This window comes from Telopea speciosissima, chromosome 2, assembly GCF_018873765.1.
Source record: "Telopea speciosissima isolate NSW1024214 ecotype Mountain lineage chromosome 2, Tspe_v1, whole genome shotgun sequence".
NCBI classification, from domain to species: Eukaryota; Viridiplantae; Streptophyta; class Magnoliopsida; order Proteales; family Proteaceae; genus Telopea; species Telopea speciosissima.
The window spans coordinates 22304338-22319232 of NC_057917.1; the positions used below are offsets into that span (position 1 = coordinate 22304338).

At 37.7% G+C, this 14895-nt stretch overlaps 1 protein-coding gene and 1 long non-coding RNA gene across 3 annotated transcripts in view; one reads left to right on the forward strand and one right to left on the reverse strand.

Annotated features, from left to right (window-relative positions):
• LOC122651990 (peptidyl-prolyl cis-trans isomerase CYP71) overlaps positions 1-14895 on the reverse strand; it is a 46471-nt gene that overhangs the window by 25903 nt on the left and 5673 nt on the right. Inside the window, exons 4-8 of one of the 2 annotated variants that reach the window (XM_043845601.1) lie at positions 13162-13401; positions 12939-13060; positions 12246-12321; positions 11969-12076; positions 11711-11887 (exon numbers count right to left, since the gene is read on the reverse strand). In XM_043845601.1, the coding sequence (XP_043701536.1) occupies positions 11711-11887; positions 11969-12076; positions 12246-12321; positions 12939-13060; positions 13162-13401 (723 nt within the window). Of the gene's footprint in view, positions 1-11710; positions 11888-11968; positions 12077-12245; positions 12322-12938; positions 13061-13161; positions 13410-14895 lie in introns of both variants that reach the window. The other variant, XM_043845602.1, reaches the window with a different exon arrangement.
• LOC122651992 overlaps positions 5672-14895 on the forward strand; it is a 33212-nt gene continuing 23988 nt past the window's right edge. The window contains exons 1-2 of the long non-coding RNA XR_006331541.1: positions 5672-5683; positions 8014-8018. This is a non-coding gene — a long non-coding RNA (uncharacterized LOC122651992). The remainder of the gene's footprint in view (positions 5684-8013; positions 8019-14895) is intronic.

Sequence of the window (14895 nt, forward strand, 5' to 3'; positions counted from 1 at the left end):
TAGTACATCTTTGGCAGCCCTTTTAATACAAGTTGTCATCTCATTCCACATCCTCTCTCAAGTTACACTTTCCTTGTTTGCCCACAATATCAGTAAATGTCCTTAGAGACTCCCCTTTTAATTTCAACCACCTTATTTTAGGATACATAGGTTCTCTCCTATGCTTCTGTGCACTTAGATACAAATCCAGGACCATCAGTCTATGTTGGGTGGTTAAGCTTTCCCCAGGGATAACCTTACAGTCCTTACACACCATTCTGTCTGCCCTTATTGTAAGGAAGAAATCTATTTGCCTGGTATGGTTCCCATTTTTATAGGTAACTAAGTACTTCTCTCTTTTTTCAAAGAAGGTGTTCACAATGGGAAGATCATAAGTTACCATAAAGTCTAGGATTGAGGACCCCTCCTCGTTCCTCTCCTCAACCCCAAAACTGTCATGGATCCCTTCATAACCTCTATGGTCCCTCCCAACATGTCCGTTCAAGTCACCTCCAATAATAATCGATTCATCCTGACCAAAACCCTACATTAAATCATCCATAAGATCCCAAAAAGTCGTTTACTACATTCATCCAATCCTACTTGGGGCGCATACACGCAAACAATATTGACAACCTCTTTCTCCAATACTAGTTTGATGGATATAATCTTGTCTCCCAGTCTTTTGACCTCAACTACACCGTTATTTAGATCTTTGTCCACTATTATGCCCACAACGCTTCTATTACTATGGTCTCCTGAATACAAAAGTGTGTAGTTATCCAACATCTTATCTTTGTTTCCCTTCCATCTTGTCTTTTGGATACAAGCGATATTAATCCTTCATCTCCTCAAGACATCAACCAACTCCAGGCTCTTATACGTTAAGGATCCAATGTTCTAGGAAGCTAGTCTAATCCTACGTTTCTAGGCTGAAAAGTTTCCTCCCATTTGCCCTTGACTACTTGTCACCGCACTCGGGCTTCAGCATGGCACGTCGCTTACAGGGGACGTCCTAGTAAAAAGAGGACGTATAGACATAATAACATGGGGAGAAAAAAAAAAGGAAGTCAAAAACAAGAGGATCCAAGCAAAAGTGTATTGGCAGAATAAACTAAAGTGTCGGTTGCTTACCTGACGCACCACTATAAGAACATAGATAGACAAGAAAAACAAGAAAAGGTATACAAGAAAGGGCAGAACCTAATGCATCGCCAGCTAAAAATAAAAGCAAGTAACAGAGACACTAGCAAACCATACCAAAACGCATACCATAGAGATGCAAAAGTAAAAGAGCCAACATTAAATCAGATCAACAGGAAGAGTTTCTAATCAAAATAGGAAACCAACCAAGTTCTGATATACAGAATGAAACTAGGAGTACAACAAATCAAGAAAAACAAAGAAATAAAGTACAATGAATCTACAATGTAGAACAGGAGAAGATGAAATAACCAATTAAAAAAGATACCACTTATTTTACTAAATAAACAGATACAAATAGTCTTATCAAGTTAAACTAGAGTGTAAGGCAAGAGAAGATGTACTAACCAACTAACAGGTAACACATAAATACATAAACAACGTAGCAACTACATCAATTAAAGAGAGAGAAAGAAAATGTCCCTTACTAAACATAGTACTCTCAGGCACTGGCGAATCAGACCCATTAAGAGATCTCAGATAAAACTCAGAGAGAGCACCTTCCTTGACGCCGGCGGGGTAGGGGTCGGTTTCCCGTCAGAAGATTCAATGGCGGGAAAGGAGAACACCTCCAGCCAGTTAATCAGAGATGGGGTGGGAGAGCACTTCCAGCCAGAGTTGGAAACCACAGGGATTAACCGTTGAGGAGAGCAGAGTCAAGCGGATGAAGGTCGAAGAAGATAAGTATGAACGGTGAATGGTAAATGGGAAGGACATTGAGAGAGAGAGAGTCGGTGGTAGGGACAGGGATATGGAGATAGAGAGAGTTAGTGGTAAGGAAAGGGAGATGGAGAAGGTATGGTAGTCAGATATGGGGGTAAGGAGAAATGGAAGTCAGATATGGGGTGGGGGTGAGGAGAAATGGTAGTCAGATATGGGGCGTAGCAGGATGGCTGCAGCGCAAAGATCAATTTTCCTAGTGCTTCGGCGATGAATAGCGGAGCTGAACAGATCAACTCTCCTGTCAGCGCCAAAGCCTGTAATCATAGCTCCACTCCAAGAGAGATCGAAAACCCTAGACAAAGATCGATTCCCCTCCAGCGCACGGGAAATCTACTACCTCCGGCAAAGATAGACAGACAGTGAGGTGAAATACTATTTCACCTTTGATTTGCAGCCGAATAGGCACTGACAAGGTGTTAGCGGCGATGGTATGCCAAAAGGCGAGACTATGAGAACGCGAGAGAGCGAGAGAGCGAGATAGCCGTTGGAGAGCAGTCAAAGCACCATAAACCATGGCACTATTTAATCAATTTTACAAGCCAAAAAATGAAAAAAAGAGAAATGTCCAATAATGTGCAAAAATAAAACAAAATAAATCTGTATTGGAACACACATTCCAACAGTCTCCCACTTGGCCTTATAACTAATGTATTCATTACATGGTTCTCAAATACACCAAAAGGAAAGCATTTTTTTAAAAGAATTAGCCAAATTTGACTTAGATGGCACTCTCTGAACAACTACTTCTTTCTTCCAAATCATATCACAAATGTAATGATATCGACCCTCTATGTGCTTGACACGAGAGTGGCGTTTTGGATCTCTAGTGATGGCTATTGCTGAATTGTTGTTACACGAAAGTGGAATAGGTTTCTTCATACAATCCACTATCAACAATTCTAACAATAACTTTCGAAGATACACAATTTCTTTAGTAGCCGCAATTTAACGCAATATATTCAGCTTCCTCAACAGATTGAGCAACACATTCTTGTTTCTTGCTCTTCCAAGCAATAGCACCACCATACAAAGTGAACACATAACCAGAGGTAGCTTCCTACTATCAACACATCCTTGATAATCAGAATTAGAATACACAATGATGTTAAGCTGATCAGACTGATAAGTCACTCTAAAGCCTTTTCTGTACTTTAGATACCTCATTATCCATTGCACAGCGATCCAATGCATCCTACCAGGGTTACTCTGGAATCGACTAATCATGCTAACTGCAAAGGCTATGTCCGGGCGTGTACATATCATTGCATACATCAGGCTTCCCATTGCAAATTCATATGGATATAATGATTCATTTAACTTTTCCCTCTTCGACTTAAAACTATCATCATTGGAGAATGATATAAGATAATTATAAGGAATTTTTCCACTCAAACAATCAGTCATGAGAAACCTCCTTAGTAAGGTATCAATATATTCTCCTGAGACAAACTTGATCTTCTTTGCTTGCAATCTCGCTCAATTTTGATACCCAAAATATAGGAAACTTCACTCAAATCTTTATCTCAAATGTATTAAATAATCACTATTTCATTTCCATCAACATGGTTTTTCGTGCAAGTAAAATATCATTAACATACAAATATAAAGAATGGCATCTTCCGACCTTTTTCTTCACATAAATACAAGGTTCAAAAGTATTTTGTGTAAACCCGATGCCCCAATGCCAACATTTGAATCATAAAATTGCAAATTCCATTGTCGTGAAGCTTGTTTTAGCCCATGTATAGATTTCTCTAACTTACTTTGTTTCATCCCCTTTAGAAATAAAACCTTCAGGTTGGTCCATGAAAACATCTTCATCAAGATTACCATTTAAGAATGTAGTCTTTACACCCATCTAATAAAGTTCAAAATCCAAATATACAAAAAAATCCAAAACAGCACTAATAGATTGTATTCTCACAACTAGTGAAAAAGTTTCATCAAAATCAATTCCATATTCTTGAGTATAAACTTTAGCAACAAGTCTTGCTTTGAACTTTTCCACATTCCCATACACATCCATCTTTCTTTTTAAAGATCCTTGGACACGAGCAAGGTTCGAGAACTCGCGAGATCTCGCCGAGATCTCGCCGAGTTTCTCGGTTTTGGGCAAAACCGAGTCGAGTTCCTAGTCGGTACAAAAAACTACAATTTCTCGACCGAGATCTCGCCGAGATCTCGAGATCTCGCCGAGATCTCGGTGATATCTCGAAGGTGAAAATCATGGTTTTTTAGTACAAAAAACCAATATCTCGCAGAGATCTCGGCGAGATCTCGGTTGGGCCCAAAGATGCTAGTTAGTTGTATTTAGCCCAATTTTCACCCAAAAACCATTTCCAACATAAGAGAGAGCAGAAAGAAGTTCTTAGGCTCTAAACCAAGGGGAAAAACCTCTCCTTCAAATTTCTTCTTCTTTCTTTCGATTGTTGGATGGAATGTTGTTTGGAGTTAGATTGAAGTGCCAAAGTGAAGATTCAAATGCCAATTTGGAGCATCATCACCTATTTGCAAGATTTCAAAGGTGTTTTGGAAACAGCAAACACTCACATCCGTCATATGCTCGGAGGAGGACAACAAGAATATGAACACCATGCTTACAAGTTTCGGAAGCATGAGTATAGATACTACTAGTGAGCATCGTCATGGCAATCATCTCAAGCATCATCATGGCTATGACTATGGCCAGCAGAGCACCGGTTCGATTATAGAGCCTATGGTCGGTATGGGCAAATGCATTGAGTATGACGATCAAGCTCTAGGTCAGTGTTGGGCATACATTCCTAGTCCCAAACCAGTCATACATGCCTCAAACTCAATATGACAGAGGAGTGGATCTTACACCTCATACCAACGACCTCCCATGTACCCTAAGATAGGGAGATTGGTATATGTTGATGAAGACTTATATGGAAGCTGTGTCACACTATTTGCAACACTATAGCAATTCCATGACATGGGAATTATATGTGGATCGATATAGGGATGAATTTCTTGTTCAATCTCATTTTATGTAACAAATTAAGTGAACATTGATGTAATGTACATTTTATTTGAATGTTTTGATTGATGTGTGCTAATTAGAATGTTTTGATTGCTAATTTGCTATGTTTTACTAAATTATATATAGATTATGTTGTTTTAGACTTTTAGTACGACTGTCGCCTACCAACCTATGGTCCAAAGTGAAACTCATATTTGGACTTGTTTTTGGCAAATCTGGGCATGCCATTATGTTTAAATGGCCGAAATAGGCTGGATACCAAGTTTGGACCCAAAATATGTGTACAACCCACCGAGTTGGGGTCCGAGTCCAAAAAAAAATTGCACCAACTCGCCGAGATCTCGCGAGATCTCGGCTCGACTCGGTTTCTGGCCTAGCCGAGATGCCACCGAGACCCGAGTTCTCGAACCTTGGACACGAGGCTTTAAGATTAATAGTTTGAAGATGGAGTATATGATGTGTAATTTTAATCGCACTATGATGGATACTGATATTGCGCGAATTGAGGAAAGAGGAATACCACAAACTGACTATTTAGATATCTGGAGTCAATCATAAATAAAGAAGGTGGCATAAAAGATGATGTTTCATAGAGATTTGGGATGGATGAAGTGGAGAGGTGTATTTGGAGTGCTATGTGACCGACGTATTCCTGTAAAGCTTAAAGGAAAGTTCTATAGGACTGTTGTACGACCGACTAATGTATCTTAAGATGTATGTGAAAAAATAAGGAAGGTTAAAGTACGGAATGAACAAATTATAGTTGACTTAGGAGTTGCCCTGATCAATGACAAGCTCCGAGAGAGTCATTTGAGGTGGTATGGTCATATTCAACGAAGACCTAGAGACAACCCAGTAAGGAATAATGATATGATTCTGATTGAAGGAACTAAAAGAGCTAGGGGCAAGCTTAAAATGACCATAGGAGAAGTTGTGAGGAAGGATATTAATTTAGTCCTAGATTGGTAGGAGACCAACTAGGAGCCAGTACACTAGGATCTAATATGAACTAGTAATCCGATTGGGGTAGAATATGATGGAAGATGATGGAATCTAGGGTCTATAATAACAAGAAATCAGGTGGATAAATGGGCTTAATATTTAGGTTGAGTATGGGTAGGGTGGAGGGGAATATATGCTGAAAGTTACAGCTAAATCAGCTGGTTAAATCTTGAGTTATGGAGGTTTCCTAGTAGAGATAAGAGAGAGGGGTAAAAGTGTAACTTCAGACAATTGCCTAGGTAGATTGTAATGAAATTTGGATTGAGTCTCTCTTAGGGTTTGAGGAAGATTTGGTCAAAATTTTATCAAGTTCTAACGGTTAGATTTGGGTAGGCAAAATTCTCGCGAAAATCACCTTGCATGTGACCTTCTAAAAGGGAAGAAGAATAGTTGCACGTTTTAGGCTATGGATAAATTAAAAACAGAAGGGGAAAAACTAGGGTTGGGGCTGTAGAGGATTAGAAGAGAATGAAGGGGATGGGGATCACTTCTAACTTACTGTTGTTGCAGAAACTCCCTGGCAGTAGCTTGTTGGAAGTTGAAACTTGGATAAAAATTGAGTCTTGAACTAGAGCATGAAGGAGATCTTCAAAGAACTTGAAGGAGAGCTTCAAAGAACCACTCGGGCTTCACACCGCAAGGTGTTGATTGGATCAAACACCAATCCCACCAACGAACCACCTATGCTTCTCACCGCAAGGTGTCAATCGGATCAAACGCCGATCCCACCAGCCTTGATCAAACACAAGACAAAAATCTTCAATGGTGAAGAAAAGCAGCAAAAACTTTTCATTAATCAAAATTCGTCTTCAATAGTTGTCCCCCTTACAACCTTGTATAAAAGACTCAAAAATGGACTCTTACACTAAAAAGGAAAGGCCTAAACCAATCCTTAACCTATTAAGTAACTTAAACTGACTAGGAAAGTGAAATAACGAAGGATATAGATTCAAAACATGGTTGGACTTATAGAGTCCTAATCCAGCCCAACTTCAATAACAATTAAATAGTCACATGACCACTAACCAAATAAAAAAAAATCTACTAACTAATCCCTTAAGTAACATTATTACCCATATTTTAGGCCCATAAAAGTGGTATATTACATAGAAAACCCATGGGATCAAAGGCCCAACATGTATATAACCCAACCCTAGACTTATTCCTAATAAAATAAACCCATTTGGGTGATAAATCTGCATCAGACATGTATAGTTTAGATCATATACCAAGTATGACCTCGGATAGAGCCCATTGGAGGGCAAAGATCCATGTAGTAGACCCCATTTAGCTGAGATTCTCTTCACATGCTGGGTTGTGCCTCTTTCCTCTTATTATCTTCCATCTTTCATATTGCATCTTTCATTTTTCTATTTATTTCCATCTTTCATTTGTCATTTTCCATTTTTCATTTCCCATCTCATTCCCTGTCCCTCTTTTCCCATCTCTTTATTCCCTTTTTCGTTTAAACCTCAGTTTTCCCTACTTTGTTTTGTTTAGATCCATGTAACCGACCCCATTAAGTTGGGCTAAGCCTGAGTTTTGTAGGTCTATCAACCAATCTCCATACATCATTCTTATGCATAGAATAAATTTCATCTTTCATTGAAACAATCCATTGTTAAGAATCAACATCTGACATAGTTTGAGAATAGGTAGCAGGGTCCTCGACACTTCATTACTAGTCATCTTTCATATATTTCTCCCAAATAAACATAAACCCCGTTTTTTTTTAAGTAAATAGTTTGGATTCGCTTTCGCTTCTGGGCAAGCGCAATCGTCAAAATAGTTCAAGTAAGTGTTTTCCTTCCGGGCGAAGGGAGAAGGCACTCAGTCTATAGAGAGATCAAATCACTCTTTCTCTTCCGGGTACAGGTAGCTTGCTCCTTGTGCGGGATGAGATTGACCAGATGAGACAGCTGATACCGAACTACCGCTTGCATATTTAGTCCTTTGGAACCTTTAAGTGTCCTTCAGACCTTAAAAAGTTTTTGAGAGAGGGTTGGGGAAAGAGAGTGCTTTAGGGCCTACGTGACGCTTTAGTCCTGTCTTGGTCGATAGGCAAGTCAAGTTGGCCCTTACTAGTAAATGGGGCAGTTCAGTGCAAGTGGCTCGTAGATTAAACCTTCCATCCTCCTTCCATCCTTCCAACTCATCGATCAAAACAGAGAAGTAGTTGAGCAAGCAGCTCTATGGCAGAGTGCTTATGAAAATTTGCTACTTGAGGAATATACCGACGCAAAGAGGAAGGTTGCCGTGACGTCTAATCTGACATGTTTAGAGCTGTTGATATTCTTTCATTTATTCTTTGTTGGCTCAATGGTTTCCTTACACTTCTTGAGGTTTAAAGAAATAATAGTATCTGAAGGCCCCTCACACATAAGGTCCTGGTGACTTTCATCCATTTCCGCTAACCCCTCCAAAACTCTTTTGTCAAAATCATTTGTACTCTCGCTATCAAAACAATCCTCTAAGAATATTACATTCCTACTTTTAATTATCACTTGATTCTCAAGATCATACAACCTGAATCCTTTTGGATGATGAGGATACCCAACCATAACACACCTTCTAGTTTTGAATAGTAATTTATTCCTATCTGAATCAGCAAGCAAAACATGAGCAATACACCCTTACTCTCGAATATGAGCAATACTAGCTTGTTTACCATAAAACATCTCATAAGGGGTTGAGTCTATAGTTTTAATGATAACTATGTTAAGTATATGCATAGTTGTATCTAAAGCCTCACCCCCAAAAGGAAATTGATAAATTTGCTCTAACCATCATTGATCGAACCATATCAAGCAAAGTCTAATTCCATCTTTCTTTAATGTCATTAGCCTCTAGAGTGTAAGGTGGAGTACAAAAATGTTTAATACCATTTTCAAGACAATACATCTCAAGATCATCAGACAAATATTCTCTACCTCAATCTGAATTTAGTGACTTAATCACTTGCCCAGTCGACTTTTCAACTTCAAGTCGAAATGTTTTGAAAAATTCCAGGGCTTCAAATTTATGCCTCATCAGATATACAAAATCAAATCTAGAAAAGTCATCAATGAAAGTAATAAAATAGCAAAAGTCTCCTCTTATAGTTATGTTCATAGGTCCACATTCATCAGTATGTACCTTTTTTAAAACATTATAACGTCTTTTACCTTTTGTGTAAAACTTTTTAGTCATTTTTCCAGAAATACATCTTTCACATGTCGTGAACTTTTACCGAGTTATTCCAGTCAATATGCCAGACTTAATCAATTTATCAATTCTATCTATATTGATGTACCCCAGTCTCAAATGTCAAAGATAAGTAGAATTATCTTTCACAACATATTTACATCACATATAACATAATTACACAATTGCACTTGATACATAATGTTGTTTCTAAAAGCATGCAAAATAATTTTACCATTTCTATTGATTAAAAATCTTCAATTTTCAAGATAAAATTTATATCCAAGTTTTTCCTAAATTAAAACAAATAAAAAATTTCTCTTAAGACTGGGAGTATATAAACAACCAACTAGATCAAAAATTTCTCCATCATTCAACTTCATTCAAAAACTCCAACTCTTTCAATATGCGCTTTAAAATCATTTCCCATGTAGATCTATGAAGCTGATATTATCACTTATTCTCTTGAGTTGGTTAAACCTCTTTAAGGTATCGAAGACAAACAGTTGCACTAGAATCAACCCACCAAACTTAACAATTGTAGTATTAATCTCATCTAGAATCAAAGTGGCAAACATACATTGGGTTTGTTTTCCACCGGACTTTAAGAAAAAGTAGCATTGAGAATGCTTATGTCCAGACTTTCTTACAAAAATAACAAACTATCTGTCTTGATTAAATTCAACTTCCTATTTCACATTGGTTCTTTTCTTCTGTCAATCTTGCCTTCTATTGTTGAACTTTTTCTTCCTCTGATATTTCTTTGCATTAGTGGGTCTATCTGGTTTCTGTTCCATAGCATTAATTGCAAATCCTTCTTTCTCAGCTTAGCATCTTCATGACCAGAGTGACCTTGGATAAGATATCATCCACGGTCCAAACCAAAAACAAAATATATTTGTCTTACTGTTTCATTAGAATCAGGCATAATGGATCTTAATTTTCTCATCAACTGGTCTTCCCTGAAGAGCAAACTTATCAAATATGGCAATCATGTTGTTCACATGCTCTTCAGTATCTCCTCTTTCAGCTAATTTAGTTATAATAAGCTTTTCCCACAAACCTTCCATGTCTTGGCTTGATTTCTTACCAAATTACAGTTCAAGACCAACTAAAATAGCTTTGGCAAAAAGACTATTCACATAACCAACCATGAGAGAGTCTGGCAAGTATCCCAATATCAAATATTTCACCTTATTATCAGCCTCTGTGCATTTCTTATAAGTAGCCTAACAAGTTTGGTAGAATGCACACCAGTCACCAGGTACAGTAGGACAATCCTCTTTAATACAAAGAGAATAATCATGAAACCCAATAAACAAATCAATTCTACGACTCCATTCAGCATAGTTAGTCTAGTAAGGATGCAATTTTTCATAATATTAAACATGTTCAGAGAGCTAGATGAACCGCCCATTTGTCATAAGCATGCAATATGCATAATAGAATTGGAGACTATGGCCCACAGTTTTGCACAAATATTAAACATTGGATATAATGTGGCAAAGTCAATTAGTCCTATGGTTTCTCAAACCCTCCCCGTATCCGATGGACGTAGGGAATTCAACCAATCAAGGACCACAAATCATAAATTAATTATCAATCCAATAATATCTTAAAACCTTCCCGTATCCAATGGGCGTAGGGAAGAATTCAATCAATCAAGGACCACCAATCATAAATTAATTATTAATTTAATAATATCTTAAAACCTTCCCGTATCCGATGGGCATAAGGAAGAATTTAATCTATCAAGGATCAACTGTATCTTATCCGATGAGCATTGATACAAAGAACAATATGTCTATCCATAGTCCTATCTCATCCATGTGATTAATCGATGAATATCATTATCATGTCTAAGCACCAGAATAATGAACAAAGCATCCCAAAAAACATTTCAAATTCCAATGTCCATTTATCCTTTTATTTAATAATTCTTTTTAAGTTCCAACTTCCAACAAGTCTTTTCAATTCTTTTAATGACATTATTCCATTTGTCAATGTCTTTTTAAATTCCAAAGTAACCTTGCAACTTCCAATGTCACAATTGTTGATCCCCATAAAGTAATAATGACATTAGCTTCTCAACTTCCTCCCTCACAATTTTGCCTTTTCATCTACACAACCTATACGATGAGTTTTTTTGCCTTATGAAAATAGCAAACAAAAAACTAAAAAGAAAACCAACAATTTGCCTCTTCAACTTCCTCCCACACAATTTTGCCTTTTAACCTACACAACTCGTACAATGAGTCTTTTTGCCTTATGAAAATAGCAAACAAAAAACTAAAAAGAACACCAACGAAAACCAACTCTCTTTGTATAAAAACCAGAATTTATCTTTTTTAGTGAGATGTCATGATGATAGTCATCTTCCATTGAGGACAAACACAACATTTTAAGTGAATATAGGCAAATACAAAATCAAATCAAAAGAACAATATAATTTCTTTTCTTTAAAAAAAATAATCCATAGAATATGAACACCAAACAAAGGCATCTAGGACATAAGATTTTAGCAAAGCCATCATCTAGGTTAGCTTCAAATGCAAATATGGAACCTCTTAACAAGATACAAAAAATTGTGTGCGTACAAGGAATTGTCAAACTTACTTTTATGCCTAAAAGAGTCGCATATATAATGAAGTTGGAGCTTTCATCAAATATTGCATTTGGTTGTGGCACATTTTCTGTCTTCTCAATTTCCTTCTCAACAGCCATTCTTCGTCCAAAATCAATTGCTTCCAGCCGGTAAAGGGGCGCATCACTTCTCTGGAGATCCTGGGCCACCTATCGACACGAGACAGTGCTTAATTCAAAAGAGCAAGAAAATTATCCCAAAAATAATTAGCATTTGAGAGGAATATATACCTCAAGAGATTCATCATAAACTCGTCTTAGTTTACCAGTTCTAAACCAGAAAATACGTATCCTACGATCAGGTGATGTAATGGCGAATTGCTTACCATCCGGACTCACCTGAAGAACAAAGGATTGGAAAACTCAGCCACAAATTCATGAAGAATATTACCACAAAAAAAAAAGCAAACTGAAATGGGTGATTTAGGCCTTACAAAGGTCAACCAACAGCCGGGCCAAAAGAAATGCAAATAAACCATAACATTAGTTTCTAAATTGAACGTTGTACCTCAATCGCAGAAACTGTAGTTTTGCACTTCACAACTTCAAAAAGATTGGTATCACTTTTCAATCTGAAACTTATCCTGCATGAAACAAAATAATCACCATTTTACACTACATCGTTGATATCAGCAAATAAATAGAAGGAACGGAAGCAGCAATAACTACAGTCAAATAGATTTACTAAACACAACAATAACAATTAAAACTGTTTTTAGAAAGTAGAATTTGCACTCAAAGAACACAGCAATTTTTCTTGGATGCTATGCTTGTCAACTCCATGGACAAGACTTCCAGTAGAGGATTATACTTTATAAAAGGACAAAAATAAACTACCTAAGAAGTGATTCATGGTCTAAATGACCAAGTGACCAAATGATCTGCTGATCTCGTGACCAATGAGTTCTCATTTCCTAATTGACTGCAAAGCATATGCCCATAAACTGGATTTTCTTAGAGGCTGAAGAACTGTTTTTCTTGTGGTGTAATAGAGCGTTCGGATGCAAATGAAGAACTATTGGAAATATTTTTCTTGTTTGCAATTGTTTCAAGTAAATAACAAATGGAAGAAAAATAACAAGAGGAAAAAAGAAATGTTGCACATTGTTATTGGGAGTGTAAATTTATTTCATATTTGAGGTTATGTTTGAATGAGTCTTTCTCCGATGATTAAAAAATAGGTGCAAGTAAAAGCACACACCCATTTTCAGGGAACTGCAGTGTAGCAGGGCACCAGTACTCAATTATTCCTTTGCTATCTGCAGATATCACAGTGTCAAATGTATGATTGTACTTCATAACTGTTACTGGGCCCATGTGTACCTGGATAAAAGACAAACCCAGAAAAGAGATCCATCAAGATATTTTCTTCAAAAGAACAAGTAAAAATTTTAGATGTTACTGTGCCAATAAAGCTGACAAACCTCTCTGGAGATGATGGGTTCATTTGAACCAGCTCTTGCATCATATATTCGTACATATGGAGAGTTACGATCACTAATAGCAATCTTGGCTTTGACATCTCCAGGCCTGTAAACCCATTCAATTGCACCCGGAACAAATGGCAAGCGTATCATCACCATCATGTCATAATTGACAACATCATATATCTTGACGGAACGATCATTTGAAATTGTACAGCAAAGCAACCCATCAACACTAACCTGCATCACTGAACCTAATCATGGTTGACAGCTGCTTGTACAATAAGAATCAATTTGTTTACAAGATAATCAAAAAACAGAAGCATATAACTGGAGGATCCTGGAGCCCCTTCCCTGTCTTTTTATGTTGGTATAGAGATAGCAAGAAGGATCTTCATATGGTCTTCATTGACCTGGAAAAAGCCTATGACCGAGTCCCTAGAGATTTAATCCAGCATACTCTGGTGAAGAGAGGAGTGTCGAGTAGACATGTGCAGGTAATTAAAGATATGTATGAAGGCGTGGTAACTAGTGTAAGATCAATGGGAGGGCAAGGCAAGGAATTCGCAATTACGATTAGGTTACATCAGGGATCCGCCTTAAGCCCGTATCTTTTTGCGCTTATCATGGATGAACTAACCAAGATCATTCAAGACGAGGTCCCGTGGTGTATGCTCTTTGCTGATGGCATCGTGTTAGTAGATGAGACAAAAGAAAGGATTAACGCTAAGTTAGAGCTTTAGAGATCTACCTTGGAAACAAGAGGCCTTAAGATTAGTAGAATGAAGACGGAGTATATGATGTCTAATTTTAGCTACACTACGACAAATACTGATATGGTGCGAATTGAGGAAAGAGAGATACCGCAAAGTGACTATTTTAGATATCTGAGGTCTATCATAAATAAAGAAGGTGACATAGAGGATGATGTTTCTCAGAGAATTAAAGTGGGATGGATGAAGCGGAGCGGTGCATCCGGAGTGTGTGTGACCGGCGTATTCCTTTAAAGCTTAAAGGAAAATTCTATAGGACTGTTGTTCGACCGGCCATGATGTATGGGGCGGAATGTTGGGCAGTCAAGAAGTGTCATATTGATAAGCTTTGTGTAGCAGAGATGAAGATGTTAAGATGGATGTGTGGAAAAACAAGAAAGGATAAAGTACGGAATGAACTTATTAGATCTGACTTGGGAGTAGCCCCGATCAATGACAAACTACGAGAGAGTCGTTTAAGGTGGCATGGTCATATTCAACGGAGGCCTAGTGACGCCCCAGTAAGGAGGAGTGATATGATTCCGATTGAAGGGGCTAAAAGAGCTAAAATGACCATAGGAGAAGTGGTGAGAAAGGGCACGCATAGGCTAGGGCTTGTTCTAAGTATGACCTCGGACAGAACATACTGGAGGTCAAGGATCCATGCCGCAGACCCCATTTAGCTGAGATTCTCCTAACGGGTTGGGCAGTGCCTCTTTCCTCTTACTATCTTTCATTTTTTTTATTTATTTCCCATCTTTCTTTTGTCCTTTTTCCTTTTTCACCCCTCATCTCTTTCTCCATCTCTCCTCTACCATCTTTTCTTTTTTGGTTAAAACTGTGTTTTCCATACTTTGTTTGTTTGGATTCATGTAGCCGACCCCATTAAGTTGAGATAAGGCTGAGTTTGTTTGTTTGTTTGTTTATAGTGTTTGTACTTTGTATCACTGTTTTATTTCAGTAGAAAAATTTCTTGTTGCTT